Consider the following 21,512-nt stretch of genomic DNA (forward strand, 5'->3'; position numbering starts at 1 on the left):
TCTCACAGTGAGTGGTCAAGTCCCATAGTGCTGGTCCCAAAACCTGATGGCAGTATTAGGTTTTGTAATGATTTTAGAAAACTTAACAGTGTGTCCAAATTTGACGCCTACCCGATGCCCCGGGTCGACGAACTTGTGGACAGGTTGGGACAGGCTCGCTACATAACGACCCTAGACCTAACGAAAGGTTATTGGCAGATACCGCTTACTGAATCGGCCAAGGAGAAGACTGCCTTTTCCACTCCTGAGGGCTCGTTTCAGTATAAGCGGATGCCGTTTGGTCTGCACGGAGCCCCTGCATCATTCCAGCGAATGATGGACAAAATTTTGAGACCACATCGCTCGTATGCAGCGGCGTACTTGGACGATGTGGTCATCCACAGCCCAGATTGGGAATCGCACCTGCTCCGTGTACAAGCGGTCGTAGATTCCCTTAGGGAAGCACATCTCACGGCCAATCCAAAGAAATGTGCCATAGGCCTGGAGGAGGCCAAATACCTTGGGTACATTATTGGCCGGGGAATGGTCAAGCCGCAGACCAATAAGATTGAGGCAATTCAAAAATGGCCCCAACCAGTCAATAAAAAACAAGTGAGGGCCTTCCTGGGCATTACGGGGTATTACAGGCGTTTTATACCCAATTTTGCCACCATTGCCGCCCCCTTGACCGATCTAACGAAGGGTAAGGGGTCGGTCATGGTCAAATGGAACCCCGAAGCCGAGGGGGCATTTCAGAAGTTAAAACAGGCTCTTTGTATGGTACCCGTACTAGTAACCCCAGATTTTAGCCAGGAGTTTGTTATACAGACGGATGCCTCTGAGGTGGGACTAGGGGCCGTACTGTCACAGATCAGGGATGGTGAGGAGCACCCAGTGGTATACCTGAGCAGGAAGCTGAACAAGCACGAGAAAAATTATGCCATCGTAGAAAAGGAGTGTCTCGCCATTAAGTGGGCCTTAGACTCCCTGAGGTATTACCTACTGGGGAGGTCATTTAAGCTGGTCACAGACCATGCTCCCCTGAAGTGGATGTGTGATAACAGGGAGAAAAATGCTCGTGTGACAAGGTGGTTCCTAGCTCTACAGCCTTTTAAATTTACGGTGGAGCACAGGCCAGGGAAGCTCCAAAATAATGCAGATGCCCTCTCCCGTGTGCACTGTATGGTTGGGTCAAGTGCTCAGCCGCAGGGGCTTGAGCAGAGGGGGAGGATATGTGACAGTATGCGAGGTGCGATACATGATCATAGGTACATTTCACCTCGCATACGTTCCATTATGAGAGACTGAACCGGAATCCATTCCGGGTTTTACAGCCTCTGGGCCTGGCTAGGATTCCGGTCCGGATGTTTGGGTCTACTGGAGTCCACAATCAGCTGGACTTTAAATGTCCAGGAAGAGAGCACAACAGGGCTCTGGCTTGAAACTCAGGAAGGGACCTGAGTGAGGGGAGCGCTGAGTGCTGGACTGAAAAGGTTTGCTTTACTACATGTTTTGTGGGTGTCAGGGACTAGCCCCACACTGTATAGAGAGGAGATCCTGTTTGTTTAGTTTAGCGCCGGACGGCAAGGATTTAATTTATTGTTTTGTTTATTTTAATCTGCAAACCGTTTATAAATAAAATCTGGCATCCGCCAGACTTAAAAGAAAGTGCCTGCTTACAGACTGTGATTTCAGAAAAGGTGATCCCCACGAGCTAATCCCTCACAATATATATATATATATATATATATATATATATATAATGGGGTGCACACCCTAAAACAATAGGCTGCGCACACCTATGCTGGGAACCCTTACCTCCATAAAAGTTCCGCAAAAAACTCTGAAAAGACAAAGTGATTGGTGCCCAATATCCTTTCTAGGTCCCACAATTTTAGCCATGGACACGGCCCTGAGGTAAAATGCTAGCCTGCCCCTTTCCTCTGTAAGTGTTATTCTGCCTTTGGGGGGTCGGAGGGGTGCTACAACTGAAAATTGCTTTTATAAAATAAATGATAATATACTTTATAAACAGATATTTAGCTGGTGAATAATGCGTTTCCTGTAGTTGATACTTTTAGTAAATTGTACCTACCTTTATACAGAAACAGTAGCTTATTCATCTCCTTTTGCTCCATGGGAATTAACTTTCTAAAGGTCACAGTTTCTGTAACATTATCTATGTTTTTTAGGACTACAAACAGCATACCTCATCTAGAAGATCCATTGAGCCTAGGTGTCTTAATATCCACAGATGTTGAAATTCCAGGTGCTTACATAAAAGTCAGTATGCTGAATTACATACCCCCCAAAGAGTCCTTATCATTGCTGGTACATCATAATGATTCGAACTTGTAATAATGTCTTTCCTACTTCTGTCTCAAGGACTGCTGTTTTGGGAAATAACTCTCACAATTTATGCTGCAGATGCAGTACATTTTATAAAAAAGGCACAGCTACAGACATACCTTAAACTGTACAATTACAGAGGAGCTGAGGCAGCCAGGGGGGTAATTTAAAGAAATCCGTGAATCCACGCTCAGCTTTAAAGATAATCCTTTTCTAGGAACAGTAAAATTTTCTTTCTTTAAACATGATATGACAGAAAATGTCCCAAGCTTGTAGACCTTTATTTCTGCAAAACTTCCCTGTATTAAAGAAATGGCAAATATAAAACAATGAAGAAAGTTTGTTGGAAAGACAAAAAAAAATTAAAAAAATTAAAAATAAATATAGGCAACAACAGTTTCTTGAATGATGTTGTTCATAAATCATCATTAATCTGGTATACTTTGTATCATTCATTACACTGTACATTATTGTACATTATTGTCCATTGCATCCATACTGCATGACACTTTTTACTTAACCCCTTCAATACCAGGCACTTACCCGCCAAGCCAATTGTTGGCTTTCAGCGCTGTCGCTATTTAAATGACAATTGCACGGTCGTGCTACACTGTACCCAAACATAATTTTTATCATTTTGTTCCTACAAATACAGCTTACTTTTGATGGTATTTGATCACCTCTCTGGTTTTTATTTTTTGCTAAACAAATAAATAAAGACAGAACATTTTGAAAAAAACATGTTTTTCTTTTGTTTCTGTTATAAAATGTTGTAAATAAGTATGTTTTCTCCTTCACTGATGGGCACTGATAAGGCGGCACTGACAGGCACTGATAAGGTGGCACCAATGAGGTGGCACTGATGGACATTGACGATGGGCACTTATAGTTGGCACTGATGGGCACTGGTAGGCTGCACTGATGGGTGGCATTGATATGCAGCACTGACGGGCGATGATAGGTGGCACTGATGGGCACTCATGTGTGGCACTGCTGGGCACTGATGAGCACTGATAGGCGACACTGATGGGCACTGAAAGGCTGCACTGATGGGTACTGATAGGCGGCACTGCTGAGCACTGATGGGCACTGATACGTGGCACTGATGGGTACTGATTGGCACTGGTATGTGGCACTGATAGATGGCACTGATGGCACTGATAGGCATCACTGATGGCACTGTCAGGCATTTGGGATGGGCACTAATTGGCAGCTGCCTAGGCACTGATTGGCGTTTCCATGGTGGTCTAGGGTGGCATACCTGGTGGTCCATAGTGATGGCCATCCCTGGTGGTCCTGGTGGCATCCTGGTGGTCCTGGGCGGGCATCCAAGAGGGGCTGCGCTGATAAACAATCAGTACAGACCCCCCTGTCAGGAGAGCAGTCGATCGGCTCTCCTCTGCTCACGTCTGTCAGATGCGAGTGAGGAAAAGCCTATCAATGGCTCTTCTTGTTTACATCGAGATCACTCGTAATTGGACACGGCTGATCACATGGCAAAGAGCCTCTGACGGAGGCTCTTTAATGAGATCGGTGTAGTGGATTGTCAAACTGACATACTGCACCACAGATCGCCGCGATGCTGGCCCCCTCAGGCGCACTGCGGCTGTTATCCTGCTGGATGTCATATGACGCCCAGTCAGGATAGCTGAACCACCGCCTGGCTGTCACTCTGCTACAGGCCGGGCGGGAAGTGGTTAAACCCTTACATATGCCCACCGAAGTGACTATCCTCAGGTGATACACAAAGATTCCTACATAAATTGTACCTATTTATCTGCAGAAATCTCTCCTGTGCAGCCTTCTAAAGGAACACACAGATCAAAGACTTTTTTCTCAGCGCCAGAAAGCAAGTGGTAGGGATTTGGTTTCGCACTGCATAAGAGAAGAGCTGTGTGTAACCTGAGACCTGAGTGGAGGGAAATGACACACTCTACTCTACCCGCTCTCATAGAGAAACAGGCACAACTGAGGCTTTCAATCACCTGCTGTGTGCTGAAGGGGCAGTGAGGACATTTCTGTGGATTGCTTGCTGTAGTCTGACAGAAGTGTTTCATGCAGATAGCAAAGGGAGGATATATCAGATGGGAGCAACATCAAGTGCTTTAGTTAGAGGCTAGTACACACTATAGAGGGGTATGCTTTGTTCAATTTATATATTTATTTTTTTCATTTCAGAGGTTTACAACCACTGTACTGTTTCTGAATGTGATTACCAAACAGATATTAGAGACACTAATTCACGCTACTCTGTATTCACCAATAAATCTTTAAACGTATTTATTAAAATTCAAGTAGTATAAGTTCCTAAATTCAATTTTATATCAGCTTCTAATTCCCTGTCTCAGATTCTTTGGATTCATATGTGCGCGAACCTGAAACAATTTCACCCTTTTCAAAGCCAAACTTTTCTTGCTTTAAAATTTCATCTTCATTCCTGCTTGTACTCTAAAGAATAACTGGATGTGGAGAGATGTTGTGAGAAATTCCTTCATAAAACTGCACATCAGAACCTCAATCAAAGGCCAACTTTTCTGACATGCATTAGGATACAGAAACGCAATTATGGCAATCACTTGCTGGCCATGCAGGTGTTTCTGCTCAGTGCTTGTTAAAACGTAAATCAAATTTCATACATTGGATTAGCTACATTATTAATTTAATCCGTTTCTGAAGCAAACCTGAAAGCAGAAAAAAAGTTTTGTTTTCACTTTTTTATTTGTATTTAGTTAAGATGCTCTTAAAGTGGTCGTGAAGGCGAAACCTTTACCTGAAGGTAAAAAACCTTCTGCTTTCTGCTCCCCCCTCTCTCGATCCAGTGATGTGTACAAGACACTCGGCTGTCCAGACACTTCCTCTCCTCATTGGCTGAGACAGCAGCGTGTGCCACTCCTGTCAATCACAGTCAGTAAACCAATAAGCAGAGAGCGTGGGGCGGGGCCCGAGCCACGGTGCTGTGTCTTATGGACGCATAGAGCCAGGCTTGGGAGCAAGCACGCACCAGTGCCCCCATATCAAGCCGCTTGCTATTCGGGGCACTGATCAAGGGGGAAGAGCCATGAGTAGGGAGGATTGGGGCTGGTCTGTGCAAAACCATTGCACAGAGCAGGTACAGTGAGTATAACATGTTTGCTATTTAAAAAAAAAATAATCTGAACCTTTAATATCACTTTAAGAGAGTGTTTTGGGGATTTATTTATACAACAATTATTGCACAAATGTCAGAAGCATTCATGCATGCTAAACAAAATGTGACCCTCATTTTTACAAGAGATTAATGCCTGAGGGCCAGATTCTCCAATATTCTGCGGCGGCCTCGCGTAAGCTATTTACACTACGCCGCCGCAACTTACTGGAGCAAGTGCCGTATTCCTCAAGCACTTGCTCCGTAGTTTGCAGGGGCGTAGTGTAAAAGGCCCGGCGTATCCCCGCGTATTTCAAAGGGGGCGGCTTATATTTAAATTAAGCGCGCCCCCGTTTCGATCGAACTGCGCATGCGCCGGGCTAAAAATAGCCCAGTGCACATGCTCCAGTTCTCAGCGGAAAACGTCAATGACGCCGACGTGTGCGTCATTGACGTAAAGTCATATTCAAGAACGACTTAGGAAAACGACGTACCCAACGGGAAAAGACGACGCGGACCAGATGCCATACTTAACATGGCATACGTGGGACTGGCGTAAGGTTACCCCTCATATAGCAGGGGTAACCTTGCGCTTACGCAAACGACGTAAGCGACGGTTACGCGACGCAAATTTGTTCGGGAATCGGCGTATCAGGCTCATTTGCATAATCAAATGAGACCTGAACGTAAACGCCTCCTAGCGGCCGGCGGCAAATTACATTTAAGATCCGACAGTGTAAGTGGCTTACACATGTCGGATCTTCAGCGTATCTATGCGAAAATGATTCTAGCAATCACTCGCATAGATGCGCGGGTCAAAAAAGAGAGATACGACGGAGTTTCCTGAGATACTTCGTTGTAACTCTACTCAGAATATGGCCCTGTATCTTTAGCTCTAAAATGGCAAAAATGCAATTACGTTTTCTGAAACATCTCGATGAGAAAACCAGACTGCATTTTGGCCACTAGATGGAGATGAAGATACAGGCACCAATCCCAAACAGTACAATTCCATTTCGTTCAGCGTAGATGAATCCTCGACAAATGATTTGTGCAATGAATGTTTTATAGAAGTAGTTGATGTATTATATTTTTTGTAACATAACAACACATACACAAAATGTTTTAAAAGTCTTCATTTCGTTTGTAAATTAATTCACTAGGCTTAGAACCATAAACATGATTTTGATTCCATATAAAATGTGAGAAAATTAAAAATAAAATAAAATGTTATTACATTTATATTGCATATCATATAATAAATATTATATATCATAAATATCATATATTTTATTACATTTTATATCTAGAGTAGCACTTGCTTTAAAATGACCACTTAAAAAACTTTTTAAAATATGCCCTCTCTTATGGTATGGAGATTTTTTAAGACCCCACATCTCTCCTCCAGTCTTGAAAATCACAGATCTCATGCCTTCAGCCGCGATTGCGGCTTTGTTTACTTCCGGGTATCCGTCACAACGTCATAATGTCGCGCCCGGGCCTTCGGCGGTCATAGAGATGACCGGTGATCATCTGGTCACCAGAAATCTCTATCGTCGGGAGTCAGCACGAGCCGATTTGTTCTCCGGGCCCCCGAAGGCACGGGAGAGCCCGGAGAAGAACTGGAAGGCTGCAGGAGGGGGGGATGTCCACCTATAAGAACGATCAAGCGGCGGAACTGCCGCTATGATCATTCCTATGGTGCGCAGAATCTTCGTCTGAAAAGAAGGATATCTGAAGGATGCCTGTAGCTGCAGGCATCATTCAGATATCCTTACCTCAATACCAGGACATCATATGATGGCGTGCGGTATTGAGGTGGTTAAGGTTAAACCACTTCTCCTCCAATCTCAATGTGTGGCTCCTTGTCCTCTTACATTCCTTGAGACTGAATCATTTTTTTCCTATGCTGGGATCACAATTGAGGTATTTGTAAATCGCTATTATATCTCCTCTCAATAGTCTTTTCTCCAGCGAGAACACATTTTACAAATACTAAATTTATTCTCGCTCTTCACACCCATACTAAAAAAGCCCTCGTTGGATCCCACCAATCTTAAAGCGGTTGTATACTCCGTTTTGTGATATTTACCTACAGGTAAGGCCATAATAAGGCTTACCTGTAAGTAAAATGAATATCTTAAATGTACACCGTTTAGGAGATATTCACCTTGCATGCAGCCACTGACATCAGCGGTGCATGCAATCTTAAGGTCTGGCGTACCACGCAGGAACTTCAGAGTTTCTTGCAGGAACCGAGGGCTCCCGCAGGAGTGGCTTCATTGACCTCAAAGCGCCCGAGCCTGCAAACCCAGAAGTAATGCCAGGGTAGCATGTCAAACCCCTCAGCGGTGACCAGGCGGCACTGCGGGGTCTCGTTCTCAGACAAGTATTTCATAATGAGCTAGTATGCGTTGCAACACGCCACAGAAACTGTGCTCCTAAAACTCACTAATCATTTACTAATGGGTAAGACCAATGGTCACTACTCTGTACACCTCTCTGCTGCCTTTAATACAGTTGATCATCCCCTCCTCCTAAAAAAACTCCACTACCTTGGTCTCCATGATTGTACTCTTCCTTGGTTCTCATCCTACGTATCCCACCACACTTTCAGTGTAACTTACAATTCTACCTCCTCTTTCCCTCTTCCTTTCTTTCCATCTGAGTGCCCCTAGGCTTTGTTCTTGAACCTCTCCTATTGTCGATCTACACCCCTTATCTCTTGGTCAGCTGATAGCCTCTCATGGCTTTCAATATAATTTCTACAGTGATGACACCCAAATATATCTCTCTACCCCATAGCTTACTCCATCACTTCCTCAAACGCAATCTATCCAAAACCTGCTCCACGTGGCCCTTCTCCTGACTTATTTGTCAAGATTGATGGTACAACTATCAACCCATCCCTGCATGCCAGGGTACCAGGTGTAATCCTGGACTCTGAACATCTCCAATATGTGCACCCACCTAAACCAAAGATACCACAAAGGCTTCTAATTCACTACCTTGTTATCCAGTGGCAGTGAGTCCATAGAGGGCGCAGGAGTGCCGCCCCCTCTCTCTCCTGCACCACCACTGAAATACAATACATAGATTCATGCATTGCATTAATCTATGTATTTTTGCTGCCGCCCACTATTCAGATGGCAGTGGCGACAATTGATGGCACAGTGGCGACAATTGATGGCATGGCACAGTGGTGACAATTGATGGCACAGTGCCTGCATTTGATGGCACAATGGCTGCATTTGATGGGCACAGTGGCTGCCTTGAATGGGCACAGTGGCTGCCTTTAATGGGCACAGTATCTGCCTATGATGGGCACAGTGAGCCTGCAATTGTTTTTTTTTTGTTTTTTGTTTTGCCCCCCCCAAAAATGTTGAGCACCAGCCGCCACTGTTGTTATCTTTCACCTCAACTACTGCAACTCTCGCATCATTGGCTTACCTTTACATAGGCTATGTCCACTTCAGTCCATCCTGAATGTTACTGCCAGACTCATCCACCTTACCAACCATTCAGTGTCTGCTACCCCTCTCTGCCAATCCCACAATGGACAGTGAATGAAATTCAAGATACTAACAACTTACAAAGCCATCCACAACTCGGCCCCAGCTACACCACTAATCTAGTTTCAAAATACCAACCAAATCATTTTCTTCATTCCTCACAAGACCTCCTGCTCTCCAGGTCCCTCATCACCTCCTCCGATGCTCATCTCCAGGACTTCTCCTGAGCCTCTCCCATCCTCTGGGACTCCCTAATCCAATCTGTCTGACTATTTCCTACTATCTGGGCCTGGGCCTGGGCTTGAACCTGGGACCTCTGCTGCATCTGCCACTGACTCTTCTTACTGAGCCACCTGAGATACTGGATATCACCCTGATCCATTGGACAATCCTGTCTTGTGCCTTCTGCTGAACATTGAACTCTTTTCTCCTCCCATGAACTTGCCGATTTAAGCCATGTCTCTGTACTTCCTACTTGCCAGATTATTGTGCTCTCTCCAGCCAATATCTCATTCTTGTCTCTTCTGCTGCCATCCGTATCTTTGTTACTATTCGTTACTGACCTTTGGCTTGTTCCTTGACTATGCTTCTGCTTAAACCCAACCTGCACCCATTCATTATTGACCTTTAGCTTGTTCCTCGACTACGCTTCTGTTTGATCCATATCTGCTTATTTGCTACTGAACCCTGGCCTGCTCCCCTCCTGGTGGGATGATCCTGAGGACTGCACCTTGGTACTAACACTCAGCAAAATCTCCAATACAGTTGTGACTACTTAAAGACAATTTCTCTGTACACTAAACCTTATTTTCCTTTGTAATAATTCTAGCAGTGTGTAAAGCTTTGCTCAATGCTGCCACTATGTGTGGATAACTTGTTTTTTCAATGTTATATAATAATACTAACTTCGGAGCATCAACTGTGCTAGATTATCTCACAGCAGTCAAAAACATGCTTATTATTTAACAGACCTCCTATAAACAGATAAGATTGGCTTCAAGCTACCATTAGTAAACACTGTTTATTGGATACACATTGTTCCAACAACCTTGTTAGGATCTGAAGTGTGGCAACTTCTCATATTCAGCCTGTTCAGCTGTCAATGAGGTTGAGAACAGATACAGTATGCTTTCCACTCATGCCACCTAAGCTGGCCATAGATGGATGATTTTCTTTTATTTCAGGAGGTAAAAAAAAAAAGAAAAAAAAAATGAAGGATTCCTCCATCCAAGATGGGTGGATGAAAGAATTTCCCCTGCCGGGACATTGTATTCTCAGAGTAGGACCCAACACTGTCAGGATACACTCAAACATTTTCCAGTGTGTCCCTCCAACAGAAGTTATTTAAATGATCATCTTATTTTGAGCAAGGACAGCTGCATAATGATTGAAATTCGGCTGGTACCTGCTGAAATTTCCAAATTTCAATCAGTATTTGGCCAGCTTTAGGGCTGGACTCAGGACCCACCACATTACTTAATCACAGATTTAGGTACATATCTGATATTATTATATTTATAATATTTCTGATATGTCATTTTTTTTATTTAAGCCCACCTCGAAAATTGTTGGGGGGAGATGATGGAGTATGCCTGGGGTTCAGCTTTAACTCTACAGCATCTACCAATAATCTATGGTAAATTGAAACCTGATGAGTTATTGCACTTTCCACTCCATTCTGATAAACATGCTAGGAGCTCATTCTAGAAATGATTAAAGGGGTTGTAAATGAAACATAATTTTTTTGCTGAAATGACTGTTTACAGGGTATAGAGACATAATAGTTAACTGATTGCTTTTAAAAATTATTAAAAATAGATACAAATCAATCATATAATGTACCTGTAGTTTCTAGTTGCGTTTTTGCATGTTGTTTCCTGCCTCTCTTCCTTACAGAGCCATAGAGCAGTGATGGTTTGGAAAAAGAAACTAGAAACTAGACACACAGTAATCACAACTCCTTGAAGCTAGTGACCACAGAGAGAAAGCTCCCAGCACTGTGGTCATCAGGAAACAGACAACCAGGAAGTGTGGAGATCAGAGAAGAATTACAGCAACTTGAGAGCAAAAACGAACAACGAGGACATGAAAACAGCTCTGCATTAAGGTAAAGGAAGCTGTTAAGATAAAAAAAAATCCTTTACAAACCCTTTAAGCTCAACAAGGAAATAAATTGCTTTGGGGGAATTTGTTTCTAATCTTTTCCTTTAAAGCCCCCAGCAAATGGTTATATTAGTGATCACAAAAAATAAAATACATTTTTTATTACCATCAAAGAAGTAAAATGGATACAAAATTGTACTAACCTTGTGATTCCCATGATAACCATCTAAAGAGTTTGGTGTTAAATAACTCGCTTGAAGCTTTTCATCAATTGTTTTAACCATCACGTCCTTATAACTTCCTCTATAATGACTGTTGAATGGAATTGAAATACTTATGGGAAATGGGATTTTAAGATCAGCTTCTTCACTTGAAATGTTCAAAACACTGCTGACCAATTCTTCTCCATCTGACACCACTAATGAGCTAATTTCATCAATAAATCTACATTTTAGGCTCCGCAGGACAAAAGAAGGAGCCTTAATGAAGCAGGCCAACTGTTCTTCATCCTCACCTTCGACTTCTACTGTGTATCTGTAAAAATAACATAGTCAAAATTGGAAATTATATTTCTATGTTATAAGATTAATTTCACAACCTATTTTTATATAGTTCTTTTGTTTTAAATGAAAGTGTAAGCTATTAGGTTTAAAGGGAACACATGACAAACATATTAAAAAAGAGATAATAAAAAATAATCTCCAAAATGTTATATAATCTTCAACAAGTTAATGTCATTTCCAATCTTTTCAAATCAGCAACTTTCATTAAAAAACCTGTGGTTCCCACAAAAAAAAACTCCTTGCTCATGCACCTCCTATCATAGGATGACAACACTCTGGCACTGTCTTCCAATTGCTCTCCTATATTGCCACCCAGCCATATACACATAGGGGCAGATTCACAAACAATTGCATGGGCGCAGCGTATTTGTGAGATACGCTACGCCGCTGTAACTTACTTTTCCCAGCTTCAAATCCACAAAGAATTTGCGCCGTAAGTTACGGCGGCGTAGTGTATCTCTCGCGGCGTAATGGCGCGCAATTTAAATGCAGCGAGTAGGGGGCGTGTTTCATTTAAATGAAGCGCATCCCCGCACCGAACGAACTGCGCATGCGCCATCCCTAATTTTCCTGACGTGCATTGCGCTAAATGACGTCGCAAGGACGTCATTGTTTTGACGTGGACGTAAATTACGTCCAGCCCGATTCACGGACGACTTACGCAAACTAAATACATTTTTTAAAATTATACGCGGGAACGACGGCCATACTTAACATTGAGTACGCCACCATATAGCAGCTTTAACTATACGCCGGAAAAAGCCGACTAGAGACGACGTAAAAGAATGCGACGGACGCTCGTACGTTCGTGGATCGTCGGAAATAGCTAATTTGCATACTCAACGCGGAAAACGACGGGAACGCCACCCAGCAGACGCCGAAGAATTGCATCTAAGATCCAAAGGCGTACGAAGACGTACGCCTGTCGGATCTAACCCAGATGCCGTCGTATCTTGTTTTGAGGATTCAGAACAAAGATACGACGCGGGAAATTTGAAAGTACGCTGGCGTATCAGTAGATACGCCGGCGTACTCTCTTTGTGGATCTGCCCCATTGAATGTAAAACATAAATGGCTATGCAGGCGCTGAAGTCAAAGGCATGTTCTAACATTTTCATCAACAGAAGACCACCCTGAGCAATTATTGCAGTTGCTACTGGAGCAAAATCTAGTAGGTATGAAGTGGCTGGGGAGGCTAAAGGAGATCAACAACAACAAGATAAAACAAATGATGAAAAAGCTGATAAGATGATTTATTTCTTCTATGAATAGAAATAAGATGCCAACTGAGAGCGCTCCCTTTGCATCAGAGTTAACAGAGTCTAAACAAGTAAAATCAAACTTTCTTTAAAATTCTGATGACTAGTTTAAGGTAGATCATTTTTAAATAATCAAAACTGTCCTTACTGCAGCAAAATAAAAGTAGAGAGTCCGCATTTAGGGAAAGGTATCATAATAACAAAATACATATATAAAACTAAACACAACTTATGACTTCTTATTCAGCAAATACATTTTTTTTCTAATATTAACCAATTAAGCCCCGGACCAAAATGCAGCTAAAGGCCCAGGCCAGGTTTTGCGATTCGGCACTGCGTCGCTTTAACAGACAATTGCGCGGTCGTGACTCCCAAACAAAATTGGCGTCCTTTTTTTCCCACAAATAGAGCTTTCTTTTGGTGATATTTGATCACCTCTGCGTTTTTTTTTTTTGCGCTATAAACAAAAATAGAGCGACAGTTTTGAAAAAAATGCTATATTTATTACTTTTTTCTATAATAAATATCCCCCAAAAATATATAAAAAAAAGTTGTTTTTCCCTTAGTTTAGGCCGATACGTATTCTTCTACCTATTTTTGGTAAAAAAAAATCCCAATAAACATTTATCGGTTGGTTTGCGCAAAATTTATAGCGTTTACAAAATAGGGGATAGTTTTATTGCATTTTTATTAATTATTTTTTTTTTACTACTAATGGCGGCGATCATTATGGCGGAAACTTCGGACAATTTTGACACATTTTTGGGACCATTGTCATTTTCACAGCAAAAAATGCATTTAAATTGCACTGTTTATTGTGAAAATGACAGTTGCAGTTTTGGAGTTAACCACAGGGGGCTCTGAAGGGGTTATGTTTCACCTAGTGTGTGTTTACAACTGTAGGGGGGTGTGGCTGTAGGATTGACATCATCGATTGTGTCTCCCTATAAAGGGGATGACACGATCGATGCAGCCGCCACAGTGAAGCACGGGCGGGAGAAGCCGTGTTTACACGCGGCTCTCCCCGTTCTTCAGTTCCGGGGACCGATCGCGGCGATCGGGTCCGCGGGACCCACAGTCCCGGTCCCGGAGCTTCGAACCGGCCCGCGACCCACGGCTAGGTAGATGTACAGGACGTGCTGGTACGTCCATCTGCCTAGCCGTGCCATTCTGTGGACGTATATATACAGTGGGCGGTCCTTAAGTGGTTAAAACCCCTTTTTATGTCATGTAGTGATAAAAAGGACTGGCTGGTAGAACCACAGAGCATGGCAGGGGGCTGAGGCATTCAACATTCTAAAGCAAAATATTTCATGAATGGGCACCTACCCTACCTTTTTATACATGTGCATTTTGGCTTAATTTGTTTTTTTGTCACTTCAAGGGACAGATTAAGCTTTAAATGTTTTTGTTTTCAGGGCTTATCAAACGTTTAGCACTAATTTTAGGGGACGGTTAGGTTATAAATCTTCAGGTAGGGAAGGGTTCAGCTTTGAGTGGTATACTTTATAAGTATAACACTGGACACCTTCAGTATTCACACAAGTTCTTAATGCCAGGTGCCTTGTACTTAAAACTACCAGTGCTAAGCTGAAAACAAACAAATCAGAACATGGATGCGTTACTACAAGCATTGAAAGCGCAATGTACTTTTACTGTGTACTGTAAAAAGGCATCGTTTTCTTAAGACATAATATATTTAAAACCTTCAACATGATATGCTACAAGTAGAAGCTCTGCATGGATCTCTTTGAATGGAGGAGATGGGCATAAAGGAAGGGCATAGTAGCCACTCTTGATGGGTGCCTCTCACAGCACCAGCACCAGAGGACTTTTAGCTGTATTACCGGTACCATGTTCACTACAGCCTGTGCTCCATATCTCTATGTCATTTCTGGTAACCCTTTTGTTGACCACCAGGGTTATTTAACGCAGTACCAACACTAGCTACAATAAAATGTTTTATTACTTTATCTAATATACTTTACCAGTCAGAACCATCCCTAGTATAAGGCAAAATGAAAAGCTCTTGCATCATAGATCCTCCAACTGTCCCTCGATGTGATCTACTCTTTGAAATCAGCAAAGTGATGCAGTATCTGCAGCCCTGTGGTGGTCCCCCAAGAGGGAGCGCCCTAAAACCCAACTCCAGTCTCTTTTATTTTGCGTAGAAAGAGTGAGGGCCAGTTTGTCGTCCAGCGGCTACGCCTCCGCAACTTAGACGGGCAAGTGCTGTATTCTCAAAGCACTTGCTCTGTAAGTTGCGGCGGCGTAGCGTAAATCGGCCGGCCTAAGCCCGCCTAATTCAAAATTGGAACAGGGGGGCGTGTTTTATGTAAATGTTCTGTGACCCAACGTGATTGACGTTTTTCACGAACGGCGCATGCGCCGTCTGTGGAAATCTCCCAGTGTGCATTGCTTCTAATACGCCGCAAGGACGTATTGGTTTTGACGTGAACGTAAATTACGTCCAGCCCCATTCACGGACGAGTTACGCAAACGACGTACAATTTTAAAATGTCATCGCGGGAACGACGGCCATACTTAACATTGGTACGCTGCACTTACGCCACCATATAGCGGGGGTAACTATACGCCCGGAAAAGCCTAACGTAAACGGCGTAACTTTACTGCGTCGGCCGGGCGTACGTTCGTGAATTCGCTTATCTAGCTGATTTACATATTTCGACGTGTAAATCAGCGTACACGCCCCTAGCGGCCAGCGTAAATATGCACTTACGCCTGTCGGATCTAATAGATATCTATGCGTAACTGATTCTAAGAATCAGGTGCATAGATACGACGGCACAACGCAGAGATACGACGGCGTATCTGGAGATACGCCGTTGTATCTCCACTGAGAATCTGGCCCTAAATGCTTTTATCATGTTTTTTTTGTTGCTGTTCATAATAATGTCAGAGATATTTCATCTCACTTCCTTTAACTATGACAGCACGACAGGAAACAACAGTTATCAATGGGATAAGAAGACACTGACAGTAATTAAAGTTTTACAACATTTCTAACTCTTTTGCTAACAAATGGTTTCTCATTTTGCTGACAAAAGTGTTTTGTGCCTCTTTCCACGGAAGACACTTTTCATCACTTCCTGTCTAGACAGAAAGTGTGAGAGGAAGTGTGAGGAACTTTTCCCAATGCAGATTGCAATAAAAAAGGGAAGTGTTCTCCACTCCACCTGTCAAAAAAATTGCTGGGGTTTGGATTTAAAGAGTAACTCCACTTTTGTTGAGAAGAAAACAATTCCCTCTGGGTGATCAATGTACATTGCAGTAAAGAAGAAGAGGTACTCATTGATCCAATAACATTTGTATTGGCCACATCCCTTGGCGACATATAAAAAAAAAGAGAGTATCGCCCCCAGGGTGGGATTTTAAAGGCCAAACAAAGTATAAAGGAAAAAAAAGATCTTTAATGGGAAATAAGTACAAAAACTGGCACTTAATGTAGAAGCACACAGTACGCACCTAAGGTGCATATAAAAGCAACAGATGTACAAATACAAAAACAATAACACTAAAACAGTACATATGCCACAAACAATGGCAAATAGACAAAAAAGTACTGTCCTTGTGGATGATGTGTGTATGCCCGATGCGTTTCTGGTTGTCGACCGTCATCAGGGGCCACGGGAGGAAGAGTAGTGCAAATTGTAGTTCAAACCATGTAATAAACTGGATGTGGACCCCCTTTGTTTAGTTATAGAGTTGTGTGGGGATGGAGTAACGTCCGAGCGTCCCTCATAACCAGAGGAGTGGAAAGTAGCGGGTCCAGAACCTTCCGGTGTATAACTAGCCAAAAGTGAAGTGTGGAGTGGCGTTGCCCTGAGTAGATAGGTGCCTGGCACCTATCTACTTGGGGCAACGCCACTCCACACTTCACCCTTGGACCTATTAGAGTCATTGAGTCTACTTAGACCCGAACGGGGACACAGGCAGTGGCGAGTTCTTGGAATTGGGCAGGACGGTACCCGGCTTAATGGCTGCATATACAGGTGTACCTTCATTATAATTTTAATGTTTTTATGTATATGGAAATGTTCTTACTTTTTTTTTTTTTTCATATGTACACTGTTTCTTCTTTTATATTTAAATTTGATGTTTCGATGTTTTTATATATGTGTATTTATGTGTGCTTTGTTTGTTGATATATTATTTGTGGTCTGTGGATTGCGATCTGTCGGGCCAGGTGAGTGTTTCACTCTTCCTGGCTTCTAATTGATCTCACTAATGCCTCGTACACACGGCCAGGCTTTCCGAGAAAAAATGTCAGACGGGCTTTTTTCTCAGAAAGTCCGGCCATGTGTAGCCTCCATCTGACTTTTTTTGTCAGAAGTCCGACGGACCTTAGATAGAGAACCTGTTCTCTATCTTTCCGTCGGACTTTCGCCGGACTCACGGCGGACTTTTGCATGGTCAAAAGTCTGACCGTGTGTACAAGGCATTACAGACTTTTGGCTACAAATAAACATGCACACCTGGGGGTAATTTAGTGAGTAATGAGAACGTTTGTGTGAAACATGTCCACTGAGCACCTTTTGGATTGTTGTGTGTCATGTTCCTATGATTTTATGGATCTTCAATAAACTTCAATGATTTTAATTCCTGGATGTGCCGCCACCCTTCTTTGTTTCACCCACATACATTCAGCAGCATATAAGATTCTGCAGGTGGATTGTGAGCAGTGTGTACTCAGCTCTCTCTTCTGTTGCGGTACAGTGGTGTGAAGTGAACATATAAGAGTCAAATTGTCTTGACTGTATTGGAACACACATTGGGCAAGACTGCCAGAACAGCCCAACACTTGTTTTTTTTTTATCTCTATGCATTAAGATAAAAAAAACAGCAGAAGCCTCCCTTCAACCCTCCAAATACTTACTTGAGCCCATCTCATACCAGGAATGTTGCGCGAGAGACTCGGCTGTCTGGGACTCTCCCTCCTCTTTGGCTGAGACACACAGTGGGCGCTATTGGCTCCCGGTGCTGTCAAAGTCAGTGAGCCAATGAGGAGAGAGAAGTAGGGACAAACCGCGGCTCTGTGTCTGAATGGACACATGGCAGGAGGGAGGGGCCAGGAGCACTGAAGAGGGACACGGGAAGAGGAGGATCAGGGCTGCTCTGTGCAAAATCCCTATATAGAGCAGGTAAGTATGACTTGTTTGTTATTTTTAAATAAATAAATAAAAGAGACTTTGGTATCACTTTAATGAAAGAGGTCAGTGGAGGACCCAGAAATTGACAATCCCAAAAGTGTTGGCTTCTGTTCGGACCTCAGAATTATATTTCCAGTAATATATTCCCAGCATCATAGTAGAGTTTGGAGCCAGCCGTAAAGGTAAGTATGTTCTGTATTCTCCTATTTTAAAACTTTATATAGAGTCACTTTTACACTTAAATTGTATTTTTTTAAAGTTATTCTCAATCTTTATAAATCTGCAGCTTTTGCTAAAATATACCCTGGGGATCCTGCCATAAAGGTCTTCTTTGGTCAGACAATTTCTGTTTTAGGAACACTATCCCCAACTCTCAATTGTAATCCTACATTCTCACCCCATCACACAAACTTCTGATGGAAACTACAAGTGTGTGTTTCAACACACATTACCCAGGCAAGATTAGAAAACCCACCCTGTGAATAGGGTGACCACATTTCCAAACTACCATTCAAAGACACCCTCTCCTCCCAAAAATCAGCTTGTGCTGTAACGAATCACAGCACAGTGATTGGACGCAAGAGGCGGGATTTATGATTTGTCCAATCACAAGCAGGGGGTGGGATTGTGCTCCTCCAGGCTTTCCCGGCCAGGACATGTACTGTCATTAAGTAAAGCATTGATGTGGCGGACTTTTTTGGGGGCATCAGATTGGCCCGGGGGGGGGGGGGGGTGGCTGTGTCAGTTTCATTCCGGGACACTGTATTGACCTGGAATGAATGTGCCTGGGACAGACCTGCAAAATGCAGGACTGTCTTGGGCAATCCGGGACACGTGGTCACCCTACCTGTGAGATGCTAATCACTCATCGCTCATTGCTGGAGTGCATGCATGTAGCCAAAAAGTAACAGCAAAAAAAACTGAAGAAGATCTGTATTATTGAGATGCGTCAAAGGATTAAAAAGGGTCACAACAGTAAAATGCAGTATTATATATTTTTTAAATGGCAGCTGTTTATGATAAGCAGTCTTTCAGTTAGGGTTAAAATCTATTTTAATTATTAAACAGAAATTATGTTTACTTACTCTTTGTAGGTCCAGTTTCCAGAGTCTGCTAGGTATTCTGGTGAGAGGTTTACAGTTGTCCCATTTAAAGTGATCTCAGTAGCAGATATATCCATTAGCTTTTCTTTTTTACCTCTATACTCTTGCAGGTGATCTGTTTTGTCATTCAATTCTTGGTTGCTGGCCATATGTCCATCCACTGTATAGGTTTGTTCCTCATCTAATGATGTATTGTTATTCCTTTCCATCTGCTCCAGTGTTTGGTTGGTTTCTTCCTTACTATCTGTTTTATAACAGTGATCATTTGTATCACTTATAACTGTGTTGTCAGTTTCACCCATTTGGGCATTTAAAAGTGATTTTTTTTTCTCAGATAAATTCGCTTTTAGTTCAGGAGATTCAGTGGCACACATAATCTCTTTATTGTTAATAGGTCCCTCAGTTTCACCGCTTGTGAGCTTGTCTGTCAGATTGCTGTTCTCATCCTCACGCATAGTGTCTTTATTTCGAATAGTGATATTTAATTGCTCTTTGGCTTGGTCAAGGTCTTTTGCTGCATTCTTAAGTATTTGGCTGACTTCACAAATATATTTGATGGGTTCTGCAATTACAAAACATAAACTTTATTTTTGTTAAGAAACACAATGATCTAATCTACCGTATATCTTAAAGGAGTAATTAAAAAATATATAAAAAAAATTATAAAATATATATACTCTAATGCCGTGTACACATGCTCAGGAATTTCGTACAATAAATGTTCGATGTGAACTTGTTGTCCTAAATTCCAACCGTGTGTAGGCTCCATCAAACATTCGCTGTCGGAATTTCCGACAACAAAAATTTGAGAGCTGGTTCTCAAATTTTCCAACAACAAAATTTGTTCTCGTTATATTCCTATCGTGTGTAGAAAATTCTGACTCACAAAATTCCATGCATGCTCTGAATCAAGTACAAGACGGAAGCACTCAGTCTGGTAAAACTAGCATTCGTAATGGAGATAGCACATTCGTCACGCTGTAACGGACTGAAAAGCAAGAGACTGAAAAGCGCAAATCGTCTCTCACCAAACTTCTACTAACACGACTGGTATTGAACTTCCCTTTAATAGTGCCATTGTACGTGTTGTACGTGACCGCGTTCTTGGCGATCGGAATTTCTGACAACTTTTGTGCAACGTGTGTTGCACAAATGTTGTATGTATGCAAGACAAGTTTGTATACAAGACAAGTTTGAGCCAACATCCGTCAGAAAAAATCCGGAATGTCGGAATGTCCGATCGTCTGTACGTGGCAATAGAGTGGTCATCCATGTTATGCAGTCATTGTCTCTTTAAATGGCTTGAAGTTCCAATTTCTTTTGGAAGTCTTTGCCCACCATTTGTTTAATATATTAAAGTTAGACTAGTTACTAAACCTGTCCATGCAAGGATTGAACTTTAGACGATTCCTGATGAATTTTCCAATATTTGTTCTGTGAATAGCCCTGTCAGAATGACCTGGCTCTTCAACAGTCAATTTTTAGATTGACATTCACCAAAAAAGCTGGTTGGAAATCTTTTGGCTGAACAACACCAGCAGCCAATCAGTTGCAAGTACTGTTTTTTTTTTTTACCCTGAGTGGTGCATGTTCCAGCTGCCAGAATACAATAGGCAGTATGGCAGATTTGTCCCTATATGTTGTTTAACATGATTTTTCCAAGGGCTGAACGAGAGATATCTAAAAAGTGTATGATCAGCCTAAGATCTACAAAAGTTACACATACACATGCGAAGTAGATAGAAACTGATATAGCATACTGTTCTCCCTGCACTGTATGCATGTTCTTTACAGTATAGAGTGTAGAGGTTTGTTTGTTCCAAGATCTATGTTTGCCCCAAGCATGTCTGAATCCACTTACTGTAGACGGATTCACTACCTTTACTGGAAGTATTTTCCAAGCATCGACTACTCTTTTGATAAAGTAATGCTTTCTAAGGTTCTTTCCTCCTTCTAGTTTTAGGTCATGTTAAGGTCATGTTCTTGAATTGGTCAACAATGTATCCCCAATATTATACTCTCACTAGGGATTATTTTTTCCTTTGTTGCATTACAGGGTTTGTAAACCCTTTTAAACCCTTGTTTAAAAAATAAAATAACAAATATATCATACTTACCTCCACTGTGCAGTTCGTTTTTGCACAGTGTGGCCCTGATCAACGTCTTCTGGGGTTCCCCGTGGCTCTCTTGGCTCCTCCTTGATTCTCCCCCTGGGAGAAGCACTTTTCCTGGGGGTTACCTTGAAGGCGTGCTCCCAAGTCTAGCACTTGCGTCTATAGACACACAATGCAGGACTCGGCCCTGCTCCCCAGCGCCCGCGTCATTGGATTTGATTGACAACAGCGGGAT

General features: G+C 42.5%; 1 protein-coding gene across 1 annotated transcript in view; it reads right to left on the reverse strand.

Annotated features, from left to right (window-relative positions):
- DTHD1 (death domain containing 1) overlaps positions 1–21,512 on the reverse strand; it is a 104,709-nt gene that overhangs the window by 44,890 nt on the left and 38,307 nt on the right. Inside the window, exons 2-4 of the mRNA XM_040335147.1 lie at positions 19,146–19,725; positions 11,271–11,601; positions 2,448–2,627 (exon numbers count right to left, since the gene is read on the reverse strand). Of these exons, the coding sequence (XP_040191081.1) occupies positions 2,448–2,627; positions 11,271–11,601; positions 19,146–19,725 (1,091 nt within the window). The remainder of the gene's footprint in view (positions 1–2,447; positions 2,628–11,270; positions 11,602–19,145; positions 19,726–21,512) is intronic.

Source organism: Rana temporaria, chromosome 1, assembly GCF_905171775.1.
Source record: "Rana temporaria chromosome 1, aRanTem1.1, whole genome shotgun sequence".
NCBI lineage: Eukaryota > Metazoa > Chordata > Amphibia > Anura > Ranidae > Rana > Rana temporaria.